This window comes from Rhinoderma darwinii, chromosome 4 (assembly GCF_050947455.1).
Source record: "Rhinoderma darwinii isolate aRhiDar2 chromosome 4, aRhiDar2.hap1, whole genome shotgun sequence".
Lineage (NCBI taxonomy): Eukaryota > Metazoa > Chordata > Amphibia > Anura > Rhinodermatidae > Rhinoderma > Rhinoderma darwinii.
This window is the reverse complement of record NC_134690.1, coordinates 85,435,450-85,459,295: the sequence shown is the minus strand read 5'-3', so window position 1 is coordinate 85,459,295 and position 23,846 is coordinate 85,435,450. Positions and strand designations below refer to the sequence as shown.

The window sequence follows — 23,846 nt, the reverse complement described above, 5'->3', positions numbered from 1 at the left end:
CTGTGGCGGAATGGGTCCAACCTGCCTCCCTGAAGGCGTTACAGTGTTTTTTGGGGTTTGCTAATTATTACAGGAGATTTATTGCTAACTTCTCGGTCATCGCTAAGCCCCTTACGGACCTCACTCGCAAAGGTGCTGATCTCCTCCACTGGCCTCCTGAGGCTGTCCAGGCTTTTGAGGTCCTTAAGAAGTGCTTTGTCTCGGCCCCGGTGCTGGTTCAGCCCAACCAAATGGAGCCATTTATCGTGGAAGTTGACGCATCTGAGGTGGGAGTGGGGGCTGTCTTGTCCCAGGGTACCAGGTCCCTCACCCATCTCCGCCCCTGTGCCTACTTCTCCAGGAAGTTTTCGCCAACTGAAAGTAACTATGATATTGGCAACCGCAAACTCTTAGCCATTAAATGGGCATTTGAAGAGTGGCGCCACTTCCTGGAGGGGGCTAGGCACCAGGTAACGGTCCTTACCGACCACAAGAATCTGGTTTTCCTAGAATCTGCCCGGAGGCTAAACCCGAGACAAGCTCGATGGGCGTTATTTTTTACCAGATTCAATTTTTTGGTTACCTATAGGGCTGGGTCTAAAAATATTAAGGCTGATGCACTGTCGCGTAGCTTCATGGCCAGCCCTCCTTCGGAGGAAGATCCTGCTTGTATTTTGCCTCCAGGTATAATCATTTCCTCGATCGATTCTGATTTAGTCTCTGAAATTGCTGCTGATCAAGGTGCAGCTCCCGGGAACCTTCCTGAGAACAAGCTGTTTGTTCCCCTGCAATTCCGGCTAAGGGTACTTAGGGAAAATCATGACTCTGCACTATCTGGCCATCCAGGCATCCTGGGAACCAAACACCTCATTACCAGAAATTATTGGTGGCCTGGGTTGCCTAAAGACGTTAAGGCCTACGTCGCCGCTTGTGAGGTTTGTGCTAGGTCCAAGACTCCCAGGTCCCGACCAGCGGGCTTACTGCGTTCGTTGCCCATTCCCCAGAGACCTTGAACACATATCTCCATGGATTTTATCACCGATTTGCCTCCATCCCAAGGCAAGTCGGTGGTGTGGGTGGTGGTGGACCGCTTCAGTAAGATGTGCCACTTTGTGCCCCTCAAGAAACTACCCAACGCCAAAACGTTGTCTACCTTGTTTGTCAAACACATCCTGCGTCTCCATGGGGTCCCTGTCAATATTGTTTCGGACAGAGGGGTACAATTTGTTTCATTGTTTTGGAGAGCCTTCTGTATGAAGTTGGGGATTGATCTGTCCTTCTCCTCTGCCTTCCATCCTGAAACCAATGGCCAAACGGAGAGGACTAATCAGTCTCTAGAACAATACTTAAGGTGTTTTGTCTCTGACTGTCAATTTGATTGGGTCTCTTTCATTCCCCTCGCCGAATTTTCCCTTAATAACCGGGTCAGTAACTCGTCAGGGGTCTCTCCTTTTTTTTGTAATTACGGGTTTAATCCACGGTTCTCCTCCGTTTCACCTGGTAGTTCCAACAATCCTGAGGTAGAGGTCGTTCATCGGGAACTGTGCACAGTCTGGGCCCAGGTTCAGAAAAACCTAGAGGTGTCCCAGAGCGTACAAAAAACTCAGGCTGATAAAAAACGTTCTGCTAACCCCCTGTTTATGGTCGGGGATCTGGTGTGGTTGTCGTCTAGGAACTTGCGTCTCAAGGTTCCGTCCAAGTAGTTTGCTCCCCGGTTTATTGGGCCGTATAAGGTCATTGAGGTCCTCAATCCTGTCTCCTTCCGGCTGGAGTTACCCCCATCTTTTCGGATACACGACGTGTTTCATGCCTCCCTCCTCAAACGCTGCTCCCCGTCCTTGGCTCCCTCGAGGAGACCTCCTGTTCCCATCCTCACCCCGGAGGGGGTGGAATTCGAGGTGGCCAGGATTGTGGACAGCAAGATGGTCCAAGGCTCCCTCCAGTACCTGGTCCATTGGAGAGGATACGGGCCCGAGGGGAGGACTTGGGTACCCGCCCGGGATGTTCACGCTGGGGTATTGGTCAGGAGGTTCCACCTGCGTTTCCCCAGTAAGCCAGGTCCACTTAGAAAGGGTCCGGTGGCCCCTCATAAAAGGGGGGGTACTGTAAAGGATCTGCCAGGCACAGCGGGGTTAACTCCCAGAACTAATCAGTCAGCACCTGAGAATACATCCCTGAGACTGACTCCTGCTTCCACCATTCAGGCTGGCAGGCTTAGGAGTGGGAGAGCCTATCGTAACCTGGCCAGACTCCGCTAGCTCCCGCCCTCGGTCTATTTAAGCCTGCACTTCCTGTCCCTCGGTGCTTGTTATTGCTTTTGTTTCTTTCCTTGTGGTTCCTGGCCCAGCTACAGCTCCTGCTATTTTTGATCCTGCTCCATACCGACCCTGGCTTACCGACTACTCTTCTGCTTTTCGTTTTGTACCTCGCACACTCCTGGCTTGACTCGGCTCGTTCACCACTCTGGTTGCTCACGGTGTTGCCGTGGGCAACGGCCCCTTTTCCTTGCTTGTGTTCCTTGTATGTTTGTCGTGTTTGTCGTGCACTTACTGAGCGCAGGGACCGCCGCCCAGTTGTACCCCGTCGCCTAGGGCGGGTCGTTGCAAGTAGGCAGGGACAGAGTGGCGGGTAGATTAGGGCTCACTTGTCCGTCTCCCTACCCCCTGCCATTACATGGACCATGCAAGAACATACTCATGAAAAGCACATTAGGATGTTCAATTACTTCTAAATCCTGTATATTGTATAAGTGTGATATTCAGATGTGAATCCCAATTCCATGTCTAAGAGTGTGGGGCTGTAAGCAGCTGTTCTGCCATTGGGATCCATGGGTCCATGTTCTAGATCATCATTAAAACAGCATTTCTTTAGAAACGTTGAATCAACACGACTGAAAGTCAATTATCTGACTAAACGGTGCCCCACTAGGAATACCACTAAGATAACGTGATCATGGACTGCAAAGCCTGAAGACCTTATAGGCACTGGACTATCCATAAGTGGTGCAGTCTAAATAAGCCTTAGGCTGGGTTCACACAACCTATTTTCAGACGTAAACGAGGCGTATTATGCCTCGTTTTACGTCTGAAAATAGGGCTACAATACGTCGGCAAACATCTGCCCATTCATTTGAATGGGTTTGCCGACGTACTGTGCAGACGACCTGTCATTTATGCGTCGTCGTTTGACAGCTGTCGAACGACGATGCGTAAAAATACAGCCTCGTCAAAAGAAGTGCAGGACACTTCTTTGGACGTTTTTGGAGCTGTTTTCTCATAGACTCCAATGAAAACAACTCCAAAAACGGACGTAAAAAACGGCGCGAAAACGGCGCAAAAAACACAGCGAAAAACGCGAGTTGCTCAAAAAACGTCTGAAAATCAGGGACTGTTTTCCCTTGAAAACAGCTCTGTGTTTTCCGACGTTTTTGGTCACTACGTGTGCACATACCCTTAGTGTGTGTAACAGCCGCGGTCTCGGGCCACTGTCATCCCTCACCTACTGCAGGCCTCTGGCTTTTTGCCAGCGTCTCCCTCCTTGGAGACGCCAGCACACTCGGCCCTCCTGCTCTGTGATGTCCTCTAGGGTGCGCGCACGCTTGTTCCCGGCCTTAAAGGGCCAACGCATGCACATGCAAAGACTTACCAAATTTTCCCCAAATCACCCTGGACTATAAAAAGGGCTCTGCCCTTCCACTCCCTACCTGAGCATTGTTGTTATTGTCTACCCATGTTCGTATTGTAAATGGTCCCTTAGTGTTATCCTGCTCCCAGTGTTCCCATATCCTGTAGCTGTATTTGTTCCTGAGCCTAAGCCTATTGTTGGAGTCGTGTGTGTATCATCTGCCATGCCTGGTGTCATCTGCCACGTCTGGTATCATCTGCCACGTCTGGTATCATCTGCCACGTTTGGTATCATCTGCCATCTTTGGTATCATCTGCCACGTCTGTGTCATCTGCCACACCAAGAACCGTCTGCGCCTAAGTCTCTGCTACACCTCGTGTCTGTCTGGACTTTTACAGGTACCCTTTTGCTAAAGACTTTTTTGCATAGACTATTGTTTGGTCAGCTGCCTCTCTGCTACGGTGGAGCAGCCTAGTGGGTCCACATACCCCAGGACCGTGACAGTGTGGCTTTATGATTTGGTCCTGGATTCAGTTTTGAACAGGGCGTTTATATGTTCTCCCCATGTGTTTACATACTCCATATTCCTTCCAGACTCCAAGAAAGTCTTGTGCGCTGAAATTTAATGGTACCTTAGGTACCTATGTGGTTTTCTAACCTGACTGGTAAACGCTCCCTGTGGTAAGGCTCCATGTACACGGTTTAGCCATGTGCAGGAGATCTGACTATCAATATATTTTTAAGTCAATTCATTAATATTAAAAAACGTGTTTAAAAAGCAATTGTTTTATTACAGTTGTCTAAGTTGTTGAGATCTAATAAAAAAGATTCCCATGAAAAACAGTGTAAACCTAATGTAACTTTCCTCAAGGAAGCTACCACGATGTGTTACACAATCACCGTACATACACATAAGTGAAAGCAGAACTTGCAAGACCTTTGTAAAGAAAATGCAAGTGTGAGGGAATCACAGTGTTTATTTATTTACATCCTTAGTGTTATGCCTAGAGCTCCACATGCTGAGCAGCCTTTAGTGTAACAGCCAATATAAACAATCCTTCCCATTAGTATTCTCGGAACGGTAAAACACAAAGTAAGTAATAAGAGACGCATAAAACTAGAACCTTGAGTAGATCCAAGTCACATTTCCAAAGTTTGCACCATGTTTACTGTCTTGTAAACCCGCAGCTGTATTATCACTGTTTCTATTTGCTTGGGATGGTTTTGGCACTGTCTACAGAAAACAAATAGACTGTGAAAACAATTTGAGAAAAACTTTGGATTTGCGTCATCATACTAATTTTGAAGTTGTCCAAAAGTCGCATTACGTGAATTGTGCAAGATTTGCAATAACAAAGCTATTCGGTTTTAACAGACCTGTATATACTGTATGATCCCATGATCAAAGTCATTGTTTACCATTGTTGCAGACGACACGAACATTAAAATTGTGGGTACAGTAGTAATTAGAAGATCCGCGCAGATGCGCGGCACATCAAACTTTATATCTGCAGCAGAAATCTGACTTAAGCCTAGGATTTCTGCTGTGAATCCTATGGCAAATCCGACCCATGTGAACATAGCCTTACATCTTCATCTGAAATTCATGTGTTAATGAGTTAAGATGCCTTTGTTACTCATGTTAAATAGCTTATACAGTAAGTATTTATGTGTTAGGCATTTTTTTGGTGCGACACTGGCAAAAACACACCGTTTTGCCAGAATCTTCTCCAAATCACGGCACATTGGCACCGGTTTTGACATGAATTGAGGCAAAAAAACGCATTTTGGCCACAACGTTTAAAACCCAGCCTCAATGAGCAGGGAGAACCGATAAAAACAAGGGGACATATACAAAAACACCGAAAAAGGCCATACTTACAAATGGACACAGCCAGGTCAGAAACGCTGATGAAGGAGTGAGCAGGTGCTTTAAATAATAATAGCCACTCCCACTGTGGTAGGTATTAATGTATTGATGAGTCAATTTAGAACAGTACATCCTTGTGCACTCAAAGTACTAAATAGAGGTAAAAGTTATAATTTGAATAATTAGAATAAACATAAAGTTACATTAAGGTCCATCAACAGCAACTAGCCTGCTTGTTCACCATTTTGATGCAGCAACATAGGTAAATTGTTGACTATATATCCAGTGCTAATGAAAGGTGGAGAATGTTTAGTGTGTGTATACGTGTACGTTTATGTATATGTGTGTGTATATGCTAAACAAAACTTTGCCAACAGCTACACTAAGGATAAGCATGTATCACACAGCTTAAAACAATGTTTTCTACATCTCTAAACCATTCTAGATAACGTATTTATATTGTACATACACCCTGCTGATTTAGACCACCTACTGAATGCAAGTCACTTTGAAGGGTTGCCAGATTCATTTATGTCCACAGTCACTTGTAGAATAGGAAACTAAAGCCTTTCCCAAAAATAAGTATTATGGGATAAAATGGAAAAATACTAATATCTGTGTAATATCATTGTAAAAGCAAAAGATATATCACCCTATACACAGTGATACAGCCATTGTGGGCTCAGTAGGAATCAATACAAAATTAGAAATACTAGTAACTATTGTTATGAAAAGCCTTAAAGGGGTTGTCCATGACCGGACAACTGATGACCTATCCACAGGATAAGTCAACGGCATATGATCGGTGCAGGTCCGACACCCAGACCCCGCACCGATCAGCTGTTCCGGCTGTCTCCGGGCTCCGGATGGTTTGAACGGTATGCAGTAGTTGGAGCCGGAAGCAGATGTCTCCAACAACTGCATAGCGGCCGTTCTGCAGAACTGCAGCTCTGCCCTTATTCACTTGAAAAAGAACAGAGCTGCAGTACTGCAGAACGGCCGCTATGCAGTGGTCGGAGCCATCTGCTTCCAGCTCCAACTACTGCATACTGTTCAAAACATCTGGTGCCTGGATGCAGCCGGAACAGCTGATCGGGGGTGTTGGACCCGCTCCGATCGTATACTGATGACCTATCCTGTGGATAGGTCATCAGTTGTCTGGTCGTGGACAACCCCTTAAACTATTTCAGTTTTTCTAGGGTACATTGGGGATGTCAGTCCATTCCTGTCCAAGACAAATCTGCCACATTTCTCTATAAAAAAACAAAAACAATTGTGGAGTCGAAAATCACGTGTGACAAATTTGCGTGCTTTACAAGGAGAGGCAAATTTATTAAAGGGGTATTCTTATCTCTGGTATTTATGGTATATCCACAGGATATGCCATGTATGTCCAATACATATGGATCCCACCTCTGAGACCCACACCTATCACTTGAACAGGGCCCCATGACTCACGTCCTACCTTCTGCTGCCAGTCAGTGGCCGAATTTTCTGTAAACATCCAAGTGCATTTTGATATGCTGTTTCCGGACCTCCCATTTACTTCTATAAGAGTTAAAGAAACAGCTTAGCAAAACCTTCTTGACTGTTTCCGGAAAACCCAGCAACCTCGTTAGTTACTGGCTGCGAGCCCAGCAACAGATGCAGAAGGCAGGACAGGTGTCCGGGGGCCCCCTTCTAGAGATAGGTGTGGGTATCAGAGGTGGGATCCGCATCTATCAGACATTTATGTCATATCATGAGAATATGCCATAGTATATAGAAAAAAGCAAAGGATTGGAGCAGCACTGTGAACAAATGCCTGACTAGGCTGGTGCAGGGCTTCAAAAATAAAGGAGTGACCTCTCCTTATGTGTTGGATATCCAAAAAAGAGAACGTGAAGCAGCACTCAAATAAAGTGAATTTATTCATCCAACATGAAACCACAATGTTGGATGAATAAATTCACTTTATTTGAGTGCTGCTTCACGTTCTCTTTTTGGATATGCCATAGTATGTATATATATATATATATATATATATATGTATACACACACATACTAGTACTTCTCAATAAATTAGAATATCATCATAAAATTAATTTATTTCAGCAATTCAATTCAAAAAGTGAATCTCATTTTTTATATTGATTCATTACTTACAGAGCGAGTTATTTCCAGCATTTTTTTATTTTACTGTTGATGATTATGGCTAACAGTTAATGAAAACCCAAAATTTAGTGTCTCAGAAAATTTTAATATTGGGTTGAAGATTGTAGACTCATGGTGTCACACTCTAATCAGCGAATCAACACAAAACACCAGAAAAGGTTTCCTAAGCCTTTAAATGGTCCAACAGTCTGGTTCAGTAGGCTACACAATCATGGGGAAGACTGCTGACATGACAGTTGTCCAGAAGACAGTCAATGACACCCTCCACAACGAGGGTAAGTCATAAAAGGACATTTCTAAAGAGGCTCGCTGTTCACAGAGTGCTGTATCCAAGCATATTAATGGAAAGTTGAGAGGAAGGAAAAAGTGTGGTAGAAAAAGGTGCACAAGCAATAGGGATAACCGCAGCCTTGAAAGGATTGTCAAGAAAAGGCCATTCAAGAATCTGGGGGAAATTCACAAGGAGTGGACTGCGGCTGATGCTGATCGCCTCCATGCCACACCGCATTGATGCAGTAATTCATGCAAAAGGAGCCCCAACCAAGTATTGAGTGCATATACTGGACATACTCTTCAGTAGGCCAACATTTCGGTATTAAAAATCACTTTTTAAATTGGGCTTATTTAATATTCTAGTTTTCTCAGAGACTAAATTTTGGGTTTTTATTAACTGTTACCATAATCATCTGGCTTGACACAAGGAATGCGACAGTTGTAGCCCATGTCCTGGATACGTCTGTGTGTGGTGGCTTTTGAATCACTGACTCCAGCTGCAGTCCACTCCTTGTGAATTTACCCCAGATTCTTGAATGGCCTTTTCTTGACAATCCTTTCAAGGCTGCGGTTAACCCTGTTTGTGCTCCTTTTTCTACCACACTTTTTCCTTCCTCTCAACTTTCCATTAATATGCTTGGATACAGCACTGTGTGAACAGCCAGCTTCTTTAGCACTGTCCTTTTGTGACTTACCCTCCTTGTGTCGATGACTGTCTTCTGGACAATTGTCAAGTCAGCAGTCTTCCCCATGATTGTGTAGCCTACTGAACCCGACTTTTTGACCATTTAAAGGCTTAGGAAACCTTTGCAGGTGTTCTGTGTTGATTCGCTGATTAGAGTATGACACCATGAGTCTACAATCTTCAACTTTTACCAAATATTTAAATTTTCTGAGACTAAATTTTGGGTATTCATTAACTGTTAGCCATAATCATCAACATTATAAGAAAAATAATGCTGGAAATAGACCACTCTGTGTGTAATGAATCTATATAATATATGAGTTTCACTTTTTGAATTGCATTACTGAAATAAATTAACTTTTTGACTATATTCTAATTAATTGAAAGGGACCTGTATATGTGTGTGTGTGTGTGTGTGTGTGTATATATATATATATATATATATATATATATATTTATATATATATATATATATATATATATATATATATATATATATATATATATACAGTATGTGCAGCCTAAAACCCAGCAAGGTGCACTGTGTGTTCTGACATCTTTATATTATAGCCAGTATTAACTTTTTCAGCAATTTGCACTACAGTAGCTCTTCTGTGGGATCGGACTACACGGTCTCACATTCGCTCCCCGCACGCATCAATGAGCGTTGGGTAGCCATGATTCTGTCGCCGCTTCACCAGTTGTCCTTCTTTGGACTTCTTTTGGTAGGAACTAACCACTTCATACGGGGTACACCCCACAAGACCTGTCAGTTTGGAAATGCTCTGACCCAGCTGTTACAATTGTCCCTTGTCACTCAGGTCCTCATGCTTGCCCATTTTTCCCGCTTCCGACACATCAACTTCAAGAATTGACTGTTCACTCGCTCCCTAATATATCTCACCCCTTGATAGGAGCCATTGTAACAAGATAATCTATGTTATTCACTTTACCTGTCAGTGGGTTTAATGTTATGGCTGAACGGTATATATATATATATATATATATATATATATATATATACATACATATGTTTCATTAGAAATAATACCGTACTATTATGACAGATTTTTGGATTGTATACTTTTCTGAGGTTTTAATCAGAGACTTTGTATCTTCAGAAATATATATTCTAACTAAACCCCTTCATACAGATACTTAGAAATGCCTGCACTGCAGCCACCATATAATCTGAAGGCATAAACTGCTCACAAGAAATCCCCATGTGATCCTATAACTGAAGATAACCACATGCGATAGCACCAGTACTAAACCATCTCAAGTGCTCTACCACATGCACATGAAGTTTCTGTGACAAAACCCTCATTTTATGACATCACGGCTGATATATTTGTTTTTTCCTGAAGTGGATTATATTCAATGAAGCCACATGTCTTTATGTATTTATATACGTACATCCACACAGAACATATACTATATATTAAAAGCAATGGAAATGGGTGTTGAGATAACAGTAATAATATTGCAGATATGACACATATATATAAATACAGATGTAGCAGAGCTGACGTTGTCTTTTGGCGCAGTAGAGCTAACAGCATAATTTAGTACATAATTATATCCTGACTTTTTATCTGTTGTTTTAAATAGGACTGCAGATAAATCTTAGCTAAATTCATCCCTGCTACCGTACATTACACATCTTGCTCTAGTGCACAGCAACATATTGAGTTAAGCAACATTATATATGTAAGGTGGCTTTTTACAGAATGCAATGAACCAATGATGCGTAGATGTTATTTTTACTCACCCTCAATTGGTACCGCAGGTACCAGCTGAACTTTCCCGGACAGCTCAATTTGGAACGCTGCACGCACCTCATGACAACTTGGGGGGTGCTCGGATGGTATCGATGGCACCAAACTGAAGAGCAGGAGGAGGGGCAGAAGCAACATGGGCATTTCACCAAGCAAAGGGGTACGCACAGAGTGTACCGGCCTTTATTTACCTATACACCGCATCTATCGGACAATGTTTTCAAAGACCAATGCCTACACACCTAAGCAATGCCCCATGCCCTCATTGTACCATGCACAACATTTTGCCAGAACAGAATGACAGATGTCTCTGTGTCTCGATTCACAAGTGTCAGGCCTTGTCTGTCAGTGCTGTGGATGACACCTTTGTAAGAGCAGCGTGTAGTCCAATCTTCTATTTATTTGGCTGCCAGCTTCATTCTATGTCTATGTAGAGTCTGAGCCTGCAGGACAGCTCCCTCCCTCACTTCTGTACTTCTGTCTCACTTCATGCCTCCCTCCAGCATGCTGATCCTCAGCCCCTCCCTACCTCCCTTTCTCCTCATCCCCCATTCCTGACCATTTAACTCCCCACTTCCCAACCAGCCTTCTCCGCTGTCACCCATCAGTTATCCTCACATTGCTGCAGGTCATTTCTGAGCACGGCTTGGCTGACTGTCCACATCATGTTGTAACAGATATACATTGGATATGTCAGTCCACTTATTACAGCATAACCAAAACACTGGGTCCAGGGACAGTGACTCAAGCAGTCGAGAAATGTCAACAAATCAAGCGAGGGTAATAAAAAGGAAAGTAAATTAAATGCTACGAATAACGCAGAAGCAATTATATTCCGTCCTGTAAGACGGTACATTATCCAGTTCTTGCAGGGGCGTAGGTCTGAAAGCTTTTCTGGCTGACCATTACAATAGATACATACTCTTGACAATTATAGACAGCAGGCAAACAATTTGTATTTATCAGCCATTACAATTCATTTAGATCTCCCTTATATTGAATGAAACACGAAGACCACATGCAAAGGTCAATATTTTAACAATAGGTGGTAATAGGGCAAGCGGAAATTCTTTGAACTTTTTCCTGGCACGACATAAAGGGTACTTCCACGTGAAAAAGTATGCGTCCATGTTTTTTAGATTTGAGCAAACATGGGCATTGAAAGCTGGTGTGTACTGACTTGCCCTAATGCATACAGAACAATGGGGATCATGTATAAAAAATGCCCTGAGGAGTTACTGAACCACAGCAGAAAAATACATCATCCATGAACGTACACACAACTACATTACATTGACATCGTTTCTCTTCTGACAGTTCAGAGGTGCTGGTGTTTGAGATTTTTCTTACATAGAGTGATTTTTTTTTTATACATAAATCAAATTTAAGCAAACTTTGACCCTTCACGAAATCAATTGGTGTTAGTGCCAGACCTTTAGAAATTTTATTATTTCCATACTATAATTCTATATTATGTTTGTGCAATTAGAAAGGTTTTCTAGGAATTTTGATTGATGGCTTATTCTTTCGTGGGGGTCCCAGGGGTCAGCACATGAACGTCATCGAGCAGGACCCCCAACTTTGCACCTTCCTCTACTATCCAGAGAAAAGAGCCATTGTACAGGGTGGCTCTTGCGCTGGTGGGCTTGGCATGACCCTGTATTACATAGTCACCAACTTATTTATTTTCTGTTGCTTATATGGCGCCAACATATTCCACAGAGATTGTCATCACTCACATCAGTCCGTCATCACTCACTGTCAAATTTTCCCATCTCAGGCAAACAAAAAGCCCAGCAGTGTGTTTTTGGAATGTGTGAGAAAACCAGAATACACCAAAAATGTGGAGAACATACAAGCTCCATGCATTTGGATTCGAATGTAGGACCCCAGGTCTGCATGGCACCAGTGCTAACCACCGAGCCACTACGCTGTCCTCATTTGAGCATTGACAATAAAATACGCCTTCTGTCATCGGTTTAAATCAATGATATCAATGTATTCTGGTGGTAGAATTAGTTCTTACATATTATTGTTTTTTAATACAAATGTATTAAAAAAACATGTAGGAAAAACACTAGTGTGAATGAGCCTATATATATATATACACTACCGTTCAAAAGTTTGGGGTCACCCAGACAATTTAGTGTTTTCCATGAAAACTTACACTTATATTTATCAAATGAGTTGCAAAATGACTAGAAAATATAGTCAAGACATTGACAAGGTTAGAAATAATGATTTTTATTTCAAATAATAATTTTCTCCTTCAAACTTTGCTTTTGTCAAAGAATGCCCCATTTGCAGCAATTACAGCATTGCAGACCTTTGGCATTCTAGCTGTTAATTTGCCGAGGTAATCAGGAGAAATTTCACCCCATGCTTCTAGAAGGCCCTCCCACAAGTTGGATTGGCTTGATGGGCACTTCTTGCGTACCATACGGTCAAGCTGCTCCCACAACAGCTCTATGGGGTTGAGATCTGGTGACTGCGCTGGCAACTCCATTACAGATAGAATACCAGCAGCCTGCTTCTCCCCTAAATAGTTCTTGCATAATTTGGAGGTGTGCTTTGGGTCATTGTTCTGTTGTAGGATGAAATTGGCTCCAATCAAGCGCTGTCCACAGGGTATGGCATGGCGTTTCAAAATGGAGTGATAGCCTTCCTTATTCAAAATCCCTTTTACCTTGTACAAATCTCGCACTTTACCAGCACCAAAGCAACCCCAGACCATCACATTACCTCCACCATGCTTGACAGATGGCGTCAGGCACTCTTCCAGCATCTTTTCAGTTGTTCTGCGTCTCACAAATGTTCTTCTGTGTGATCCAAACACCTCAAACTTCGATTCGCCTCTTCACTGTAGATGTTGACACTGGCGTTTTGCGGGTACTATTTAATGAAGCTGCCAGTTGAGGACCTGTGAGGCGTCTATTTCTCAAACTAGAGACTCTAATGTACTTGTCTCGTTGCTCAGTTGTGCAGCGGGGCCTCCCACTTCTCTTTCTACTCTGGTTAGAGCCTGTTTGTGCTGTCCTCTGAAGGGAGTAGTACACACCGTTATAGGAAATCTTCAGTTTCTTTGCAATTTCTCGCATGGAAAAGCCTTCATTTCTAAGAACAAGAATAGACTGTCGAGTTTCACATGAAAGCTCACTTTTTCTAGCCATTTTGAGAGTTTAATCGAACCCACAAATGCTCCAGATTCTCAACTAGCTCAAAGGAAGTTCAGTTTTATAGCTCCTCTAAACAGCAAAACTGTTTACAGCGGTGCTAATATAATTGCACAAGGGTTTTCAAGTGTTTTCTAATTATCCATTAGCCTTCTAACACAGTTAGCAAACACAATGTACCATTAGAACACTGGAGTGATGGTTGCTGGAAATGGGCCTCTATACACCTATGTAGATATTGCATTAAAAACCAGACGTTTGCAGCTAGAATAGTCATTTACCACATTAACAATGTATAGAGTGTATTTCTGATTAATTTAATGTTATCTTCATTGAAAAAAACTGTGCTTTTCTTGCAAAAATAAGGAAATTTCTAAATGACCCTAAACTTTTGAACGGTAGTGTATATATATATATAAACCTGCACATCCTTATTTTACATGCGGGAAAAATTCTATATTTATTATTGAGGAGACAGTAAGCATACAGATCACAACCAGACTACCGCTCGAGAACTACAGAATGATAGTAGATCTGACACTCTGCCGGCTCCATTAAGGAAGGAAACATCTGAACTATGTCTATAGAGAAATCATCACTAGCCTTCAGACAGAGGGAGTATCTGTCCAGTCAAACCAGAGGTTAGCAAATTCGAACCCCTTTATAAATAGCTAAAACAGAGGAGAGTATGAGAATGAATTTGAAAAATATTAACAGGTGTTTGAAAGTCTTGTTTAAGTGGACTGTCCAATATGGACTACCCTTTTTTATGACCCCCCAAGGATAAAAAAAAAATACCAGGGTGTCCTACTGCTGGGACTTCCAGGGATCAGTTGTAATCGAGGGGGGCATTTTGTCCCTTTTGACAGGAGGAACAGTGCTGTACGCAAATTATGGAGACCATGATGGAACCCGTAATTTCGTTCCTTGGGGCACTGGAGGTGTCCATCGTATGAAGTCTGTTCATAACATAAGCCACAACGCTAGTGTGAATATAGCCTTTGCTGTTCATACCAATCTTCTTCCATGATATAATTGGTGACAAGAGAAAATAAAGTTGGCTGAGGCAGTAGAGCAGAATATAATGTTTGGGTGACCATTTATGGGACTTTCCAGTACAACTGCCTTCAATAATCACTTACTTTTGTATGCTAAGAAGCCATCAGACGTCTGTCAAAAAGGACAAAAATTTGGGTTGGATGGTGCTTTAAAGAAGCTTTTAAATACTCCCTTAACAAGAGACACATTATACCATTGATCAGCTGTTAATGTATCCCAGAATTCTTACACGACACCATTTTAAACATGTTGAATATCCTTCAGGTTCCCGTTTTTTACTTTGTCTAACATATTTACCATGTAAACTACCCTGTACTTGTTCAACGCAATTTACGATAACCTAAATCACGACGTCTACAGTTTCAGAATCATCGTTGACTTTATTTACCAACCTCTGTGCTGAAATTGAGTTATTGTCTTAATTTTGCATATACTGTTTTTTTTCTAAAATAGTTAGTGAATGTATGTCTAATAATGAATTGGATTCTGGCCTTTATTTGCTGACTTGGAAGGCTCCCATCCAGCTGTGGTTATATGTAAACCTTGTGTTATTAATGCAGTCGTGATGAAAAGTTCCCTTGAGAAATCAAGTATTGATCTCAAATCGATACACTTACTTCTCCCTCCACATCTCCCCACAGACCTCTCATCAAACATTAGAAGCACATTCTCTCAGCAGCTTCTCCTCTGTCCATAATTCCTTTCGTCCAACACGATCCTGTCTTATTAGAGCATCCAATATTTACAGCAAGTCCCCATCAGTCATGGGGTGACATCAAATTGTAGAAGTAAAACTGAACAATGACTATCCGGGTTTCTGACAGACCACTTCCCTCCCATTCATTTGACTAAAATCCTGCAAATTTAATTTGGCAGCACTCCCCGGTCATCACTATAGAAACCACAGACGTGCCACAGATATATGACTAATGTGATAATAAAAGGTGTAGACCGTATAAATCATATACGCTTATCCATAAAGTCAATTGTGCCCTATTCTTTGGGAAACATGCTAATAGGGATTTAGGCCAACTGTGTAAAAATAGACACCAGGGAAATGCACGTGTTGTATTGCATATATTTCACTTCAGACCTGCAATTGCTGACAAGCTTGCGTCAGGTACAGCTCCAGACGGGCCCATTGCATGTGATAAACTAAACAGCTACAAATGTACTGCTCGTGGAAGATTTATTTATCCATTTCGTGCTCACAGTAAAGTCTTTGTAAGTGGAGAAGGGTAAAATGACGGGCTCAGGTGTAATATGATCATTCAGACAAGCCCTAAGGTGTGCAACAAGTCTCATGCAAAAGGGCCCCAACTGGTATTGCGTATAATCCATGGTTCATAGAAGCACAATATAAAATGTCAAGATGGGTGAGTAAAGGCCCTATTAGGCTATGTTCACACTGGTTTTTTTTTTTAAGAGTTTTTTTTTACACGGAAACCGCAACGCAAAAGTCGTAAAAAATGGCCCGAAAATGCCTCCCATTGATTTCAATGGGAGGCGGAGGCGTCTTTTTCCCACGAGCGGTAAAATCGGCTTGCAGGAGAAAGAAGGGACATGCCCTATCTTCGGGCGTTTACGCCTCTGACCTCCCATTGACATCAATGGGAGGCAGAGAAAGCGTATTTCGTGGTTGTTTTATGCCCACGGTGCTCAATGGCCGCAGGCGAAAAACGCCACGAAAATCGGCGTGCATGGAGAGGAAAATCTGACTCAAACTTCCAAACGGAATTTTGAGGCAGAATTTCCGCCTGCAAGTAACTCCGTGTGAACCCGGCCTTACAAAGGCCAATGATCGGGTAAACGAGCGGCTCGCCTTTGATCATTGCCCTGTGTAAACAGGGCAACGATCGGCCGATGAATGAGAAACCATTCGTTGATCGACTGATCTGCTCTTTCATGCAGCAATAAATATCATCGTTTTTGGCAGCTCATCTACTTGTGTAAACAGGGGGACGTACCTCTGACATGATAAAAATGTATGGGGACGAACGATCGGAGTAACGAGCACTCTTCCGCATACTGTACATAGCTTCCTGTGAAAGGAGCAAACGATCGCTGATCAACGAGCTTTCTCTCGTTGATCGGCGCTCGTTTTCACGCCCCATAATGGGCCGTGTAGTAGGAGCTTTAGGGTAAGTGTACACTTGGTGGATACGCTGTGTAAAAGAAAGCAGCGTATCCATCCTGGAACCACAGGGAATTCTGCTCGAACAACTGCATCAAAAATTGTAATGCAATTTGTCCGGCGGAATCTCTGCTGCAGAAATACTGTGAGAAAAAGTTCAAACTTAACCCGTTCTCCGTTGTCATAGCGACGCATCCCTCTACTCCAAGTACAGTCCGGCCTCCTGGGATGACGCTGCAGTCCATGTGACCGCTGCAGCCTTTGATTGGCTACAGAAGTCACATGGGACAAAATGTCATTCCAGGAGGCCGGGCTGCACTCAGAGCAGAGGGATGCGTCGCTATGTCTCACGGCCATTGGTAAGTATTAACCTTTTTATTATTTTTAAACCCCCAAAAAAAGCTGTGCTTTTTTTCTGATTTGCGATTTTCGCACTGGAATTGCAGTTTTTCCAGCACAAAAAATCGAAACATCTGCCTATTTGTTGCAGTATTTAGCTCCTCATTGAATTCAATGGGAAAAACCACAACAAAAGAACATTGATTAAAAAACAAAAAACAAACCGCACTACAGGTCAATTTATGAACGGTTTCTTAGCTGATTTTTTTCCACTGTGTGTGGAAAGTTGTTATTAAAGATATATATATTTTTTGTTAATACTCTTATTGGTGATTACCTTAAAGTGAATCTTTTATCATCTTTAACTTGTAGGCCAAAAATTCCTTGATGATTTGTTTTTGAATATATCTTTTTAGTAGTTGCAGCTCAGTTACTCTGATATAGGGCTCCAAATCCACTGCATAGACATAGGGGGAGATTTATTGTGCCAGATGTATTAAAAAGCGCACAACTCTTAATACATTTGACACGTCTTGTACTGTCCTCAAGGCAGAAAATGAAATCTTCACCTGTCTTTAGTAATAATAAATCTTTCAGACAGTTCTTGGCCCCGCCTTCTCAGGTAGCCCCATCCACTTTTTTGCCACTATGGCAAATTGGCAAGTTGTGAGAAAAGATGCACATTTTAGAAAAAATATGGTCTGAAACAAAATTTGCGATTTCTTTGTTTTTACACAACAAAACTGACACAGGTCACTTGATAAATTCCCCCCATAGACTTTAAACATAATATTGTGAATGCCTACAGTCACCACTAGATGGAGATGAAGTTCCAATCCATTAAAAGAGTACATACATAAGGTCTCGCAGAAATCTCTGATATTTTCCTACCTTCTTGGGAAAGTTTATAACACCATTAAAGGGGCTCAAAGCACATACCCATTATTGGCGTATCCTTGGAAAAGACCATCACTGTTAGATTGGTGGGGGTCCAACCTCCGAGACATTCACTTGAATTGGATTAGCTGTTGTGCCTGACCCTTCATTTTTCTGATTAGTGGGAGTCCCACAGAACCCCTTTAATACCCACATAGTAAGAACCCAGGTAAAATAAGTAATGTACTGGGGTTGGTCCATCTTGGGTGCAAATTTCATGTTAGTTAATTATGTAAATTAGCAGAGACCCAAAATGTCATGCTGCCATTCCAAAAATACTAAATGGGGCTTCCAATATAATGGTTTCAAGGCATGCTATACACACTACTTATTAAATTCTGATCACTATTTTCTAGGAACATACAACGCACAATAGGGAACGTTTATAAAAACTGGTTCAGATTGTTTGGAGTAGATGTTAATTAAAAAATGGTGCCATTAAGTATGTGAATTTTCCATATGTAGATGTGGTCATAAAGGGTGAAGGAAATTTTAACGTGCAATACCAAAAAACTGTGGTTCACCTAATCAGAGGCGTAGCTAGGTTCTCCAGCACCCGGCGCAAAGATTCAGTTTGGCGCCCCCCCCCCCCAACCTCTTTCCCGACATCTCCTTCCCCCTCGCCGTGTTTGTTTTCTCTACCAATCGACGTGTCATTTATTTTTATGTAACGCGAGCATAAAAACATTTGTACATTTTACAAGCAATATGGTTCTATACACAACACCAGAACCAAGCTCAGTACATATATACAGCCCCAGAAGCAAGCTCAGTACATATATACAACACCAGCACAAATACAGCTCAATTTAGTGCAACCCCTGCTGTATAGGTGTGTATGGCGTACAACTACAGCTCCCAGCATGGCCCAAACAATGATAAGGATATGCTGGGAGATGCCGTTTCACAAAAAATAAATCCTATCATAATCATACCACCCATCATCTCGCTGCAGATCATACAGTGACTACAGTGCTGATTAGAGGCAGAATAAACATTTACATTAAGTGACTCACCGGTGACGTCTCAGATTCTAGTTCTTTTTCTCCATCCGGTCCAGACCTCTATGGTGGCATCTCCCGGTCACAGCCCATTTCTGCAGTTTGCTGCTCAGATGTCTTCAGCTTCTCACTTTTCCAACATTTCTGCACCTATAAATAAATATAAAGTTATCATTATACCACACACTACGCCCCTAAATATAATAGCGCCATACACTGCACCTCTAATTATAATAGCACCATACACCGTGTCCTACACACACACACACTGTGCCCCCTGTAGATAGTGCCTGCCATAGAGCCCCTGTAGATAGTGCCCCCATACAGACCACCCCTGTATAGTGTCCCACAAATAACTCCCCCTATAGTGCTCTACAGATAGCCCACCCCTGTATATAGCCCCCTGTAGATATAGCCCACCCCTGTATATAGTACTCTACAGATAGCCCAACCATGTATGTAGCCCCCCATGTAGCCCCCCATGTATGTAGCCCCCCTGTAGATATGCCCACGCCTGTATATAGTGCTCCACATATAGTCCACCCCTGTATATAGTGTTTCACAGATAGCCCACCCCTGTATATAGCCCCCCTTGTACATATAGTCCACCCCTGTATATAGTGCTCCACTAGATAGTCCACCCATGTATATAGTGCTCCACAGATAGCCCACCCCTGTATATGCTATATACAAGGGTGGGCTATCTGTGGAGCACTATATACAGGGGTGGACTATATGTACAAGGGGGCTATATACAGGGGTGGGCTATCTGTGGAGCACTATAGGGGGAGCTATTTGTGGGATACTATATACAGGGGTGGGCTATATCTACAGGGGGACTATATACAGGGGTGGGCTATATCTACAGGGGGACTATATACAGGGGTGGGCTATCTACAGGGGGACCATATCTACAGGGGGACCATATCTACAGGAGGACCATATCTACAGGGGTGGGCTATATCTACAGGGGTGGGCTATATCTACAGGGGTGGGCTATATCTACAGGGGTAGGCTATATCTACAGGGGGGGGCTATATACTATATAGCCCCCCTGTAGCTATAGCCCACCCCTGTATATGGTGCTCCATAGATAGCCCACCCCAGTATATAGCCCCCTGTAGATATAGTCCCCCTGTATATAGCCCACCCCCTGTAGATATAGTCTACCTGTATATAGCTCACCCCCTGTAGATATGGTCCCCCTGTAGATAGCCCACCCCAGTATATAGCCCCATGTAGATATAGTCCCCCTGTATATAGCCCACACCCTGTAGATATAGTCCACCTGTATATAGCCCACCCCCTGTAGATATAGTCCACCTGTATATAGCCCACCCCCTGTAGATATAGTACCCCTGTATATTGCCCACCCCCTGTAGATATAGCCCCCCTGTATATATAGTCCCCCTGTATATAGCCCACCCCCTGTAGATATAGTCCCCCTGTATATAGCCCACCCCCTGTAGATATAGTCCCCCTGTATATCTATGTGTGGTCACCCAGTGGTTGTGGTGGGTACTTGTAGCCAGTGGAGGGTTTTACAAGCATGTCGCGATATTGTATTAAATTTGTATCATGAGTAATAACCATATTCAAGCAAAGGTAAGGGTGGACATTAGTGGATTGCTGGAAGATTAATTTGATAATTGTTTTGTATGTGACCACTGCCCTTTTTTGCAATGTTCTGTGCCCTAAGGCTGGTTGCATACGGTGCGTTTGTGTTGCATTTTTTGGTTTTGGTTGATGAACTCCTATTGAAAGACATGGGAGTTCATCTAACAAAAAAAAATAAAAATGCATGCGAAAAGCACAACAAAAATGCACCATGTGAACCCAGCCTAAATATTTACACTATTTTTCTAAAACTCTGTCCAGTTTGTAATAATTCTCTTTTGCTTTTTGTTCAGTTAAACTTGGATGGATTTAATTTAGACAATAAAAAAAAAATGAAGAATTTCCACATGGGTGTTCCTTGATATACAAATGGCAATCTTAAGCCTCTAGTAAAATCTTAATGTGCCTATGGCAGCTGCATCAAACTTGTAGGGTCACCAACAGGACATCCCTTATGTAAGCAACCTCACTTTAATTTGTCCCATTGTTACAGGAAGGCATTTCCCCTATTGTGCAACCTCCAACTCATTGCTTGTCCATGCTAGCGAAAAGCCTCGTGTGAATCCACATAACTCCATCACAATTGCATTTCTTCATAGGAAATAAAACCAAATCCTAGGATAACATTTAGAATTCCATGCATCTCTAGGGTCCACCTCTAAATACCCATAGATGGAACGAACGATATAAATGTAAAACTCTACTGGTAATAATAAACATCTCCAATACATAACTGTAGTATATGACCCTAAACAATTCCATATGTTCTCCTGTAGAGAATCACTGCTGGCCTGACCTCAGGTACATTCTCATTAACTCCATAGATACATCCCATAACAAACCAGTAAGCTCTGGCTCGGCAAACAGTCATTCCCTCAAATGAGTGTTCATAGTCTCAGTAACCACACATTGCTCTTTTTCTCTTCCTCAAATATACCCAAGGCGGGGTGTGATTGGGTCATGGAACTGTTTGTCTCAGAGACATGCCTAGTAACAGGCCCTGGAGAACATGCCGTGATTTCGCTTCGAGAATGTTTTATTGTAAGCTGTTTACTTAACGGACAAACATAAGGAGCGCTCCAAATCCAGACTGCGCTCCAAGTCATTTCTGAAATTTCATTCCTTTACAGACTGTGTATTTGTGATTGATAACACAAAACTCTTCTCAAACTCTTCATCTTAAAAAGCAGATTAAGAACCTATATTAAAAACACTACAAAAACCTAAAAACTTAGGCGTGAATGAAGTAAATTCCAACATCCCAATCTTCCGCTCACTAACTTTGCAGAGTTTTAGGAAGCGGAGATATGTTGAGTTATTGGGTGGGGGGCCCTCTCATTGGAGAGCTGCCTTATCCTTCCCTGTATTTGTATATAACACGGCAAGAAAGCTCTGGTTAAAATATTGCGGATATGCCATAAATGTCCAAGATGGGAAAACTCCTTCTGTACTATCAAAATAGATCTTTTCCTCATAAATTTTACCAACCCCTGCTGCAGTGGAAGGAGATCACTTTTTAGATGTTTGTTTTAATTTAAGACTAGTTTTCTGTTGATTAGATTTAAAAAAAAAAAAAAGTGTCCATAAAATTTTATTGTGGAAAATTTTAAAAATGCAGGGATACACTATGGGGCAGGTTTACGTTTCATACGCCAGTCTTAGCCATCTTAGCCATCCGCTCTGCTAGAGTAAAATGCGACAAGTTTATTTAGAGGCGGATGCCTCTTAATAAATCTGTTGCATCTTCCCATTAGCCATAATTGTGGCGCAACGACCCCGGCCATGCACCATCCATTTCTACCTCCTTATCGGACACAAAATAAAAAAAACGATACACTGGGTCCCCTCTGCATTCCAGCGAGGCTCATCTAAAGTCCTGACGCCGAGCAGTGTCCGAGCCTTATATGTGATGCAGCAGTCAATGTCATCAGTGCTGCGTCACATACAACGTCCTAACACTACCCGGCTTCAATATGTTGTATTAGCCACATCATGTTGACATGGAGGTGAGAAGAGGAACAGTGAGGTAAGCATTCTTTATTCTTTTAAATGTATTAATTTATTAAATTTTCCGAAAGGGGCTTGGGGGGTAGTCTGATTGGAAGGGGAGCAAGGTACAAGGCCCAACACGGGCCCCTACCTTGCTATGCCCCACAGAGTAACCATCTTCGCCAGCTAGGAGTTAGCATAGATTCAAAAAAAAAAAAAAAAAAAGATCATTGGACACAACCAGGTAGAACAAATTAGAAAATTAATTTTTAATTATTTATTAATTAAAAAGTATGTTAGATTCCATTTGCTAGATAAGTTAAATATACAAAGTCCAAGATATAAAGATCTATAGCATATAGTAAAGTAGGTTAAAAACCACAAAAGATTAGCTGAAGAGATAAATATATCACAATGAAAACTGCTGACTCAGAAATTCAGAATTTGCAAACATATATATATGAGAAATTTACGTAATATTAAGTAATGATGTAAGAAAAATTAAAAAACTATTTTTTATAATAAAATAGTATATGCAAATAGAACTTAAAGTACTTAACTATTTCCAAGCATCATCAAGGGGCCACATTGATAGAAATAGTAAACAGATTTTTAAGTTCAGCTGAAAAATAGTCCATCAGTGATGGTAAGGCCAACCAGTTGGTGTGTGCCAGAATGGAAAGGCAAAATGATCCCTTGAAGAGCCGCTCACGTAAAATTGAGATATATTGTTAGAGAGAGAAGTACTTTCACTAAGCCGTCATTGCCTTCCAAGTATGCACACCTTATATAGTGTCTACTTTGAGTAGGTAATACTACTCCATATGTAAAACAAAAACGGAAGCGAAGACATTTACAAAGCAACATTGTTTAAACTAGTTTATCATGTCGATACATATATCTACAGTGAAGGAAATAAGTATTTGATCCCTTGCTGATTTTGTAAGTTTGCCCACTGTCAAAGACATGAACAGTCTAGAATTTTTAGGCTAGGTTAATTTTAGAAGTGAGAGATAGATTATATAAAAAAAACAAAACAGAAAATCACATAGTCAAAATTATATATATTTATTTGCATTGTGCACAGAGAAATAAGTATTTGATCCCCTACCAACCATTAAGAGTTCAGCCTCCTCCAGACCAGTTACACGCTCCAAATCAACTTGGTGCCTGCATTAAAGACAGCTGTCTTAAATGGTCACCTGTATAAAAGACTCCTGTCCACAGACTCAATT

At 42.0% G+C, this 23,846-nt stretch overlaps 1 protein-coding gene across 2 annotated transcripts in view; it reads right to left on the bottom strand.

The window, feature by feature from the left end:
- LOC142759281 (glypican-5-like) overlaps window positions 1-10,840 on the bottom strand; it is a 332,098-nt gene extending 321,258 nt beyond the window's left edge. For both annotated transcript variants that reach the window (XM_075861290.1, XM_075861291.1), the window contains exon 1: window positions 10,357-10,840. In XM_075861290.1, coding sequence (XP_075717405.1) covers window positions 10,357-10,507 — 151 coding nt within the window. In that variant the 5' untranslated portion in view covers window positions 10,508-10,840. The remainder of the gene's footprint in view (window positions 1-10,356) is intronic.
- Window positions 10,841-23,846: the final 13,006 nt, after the last annotated feature.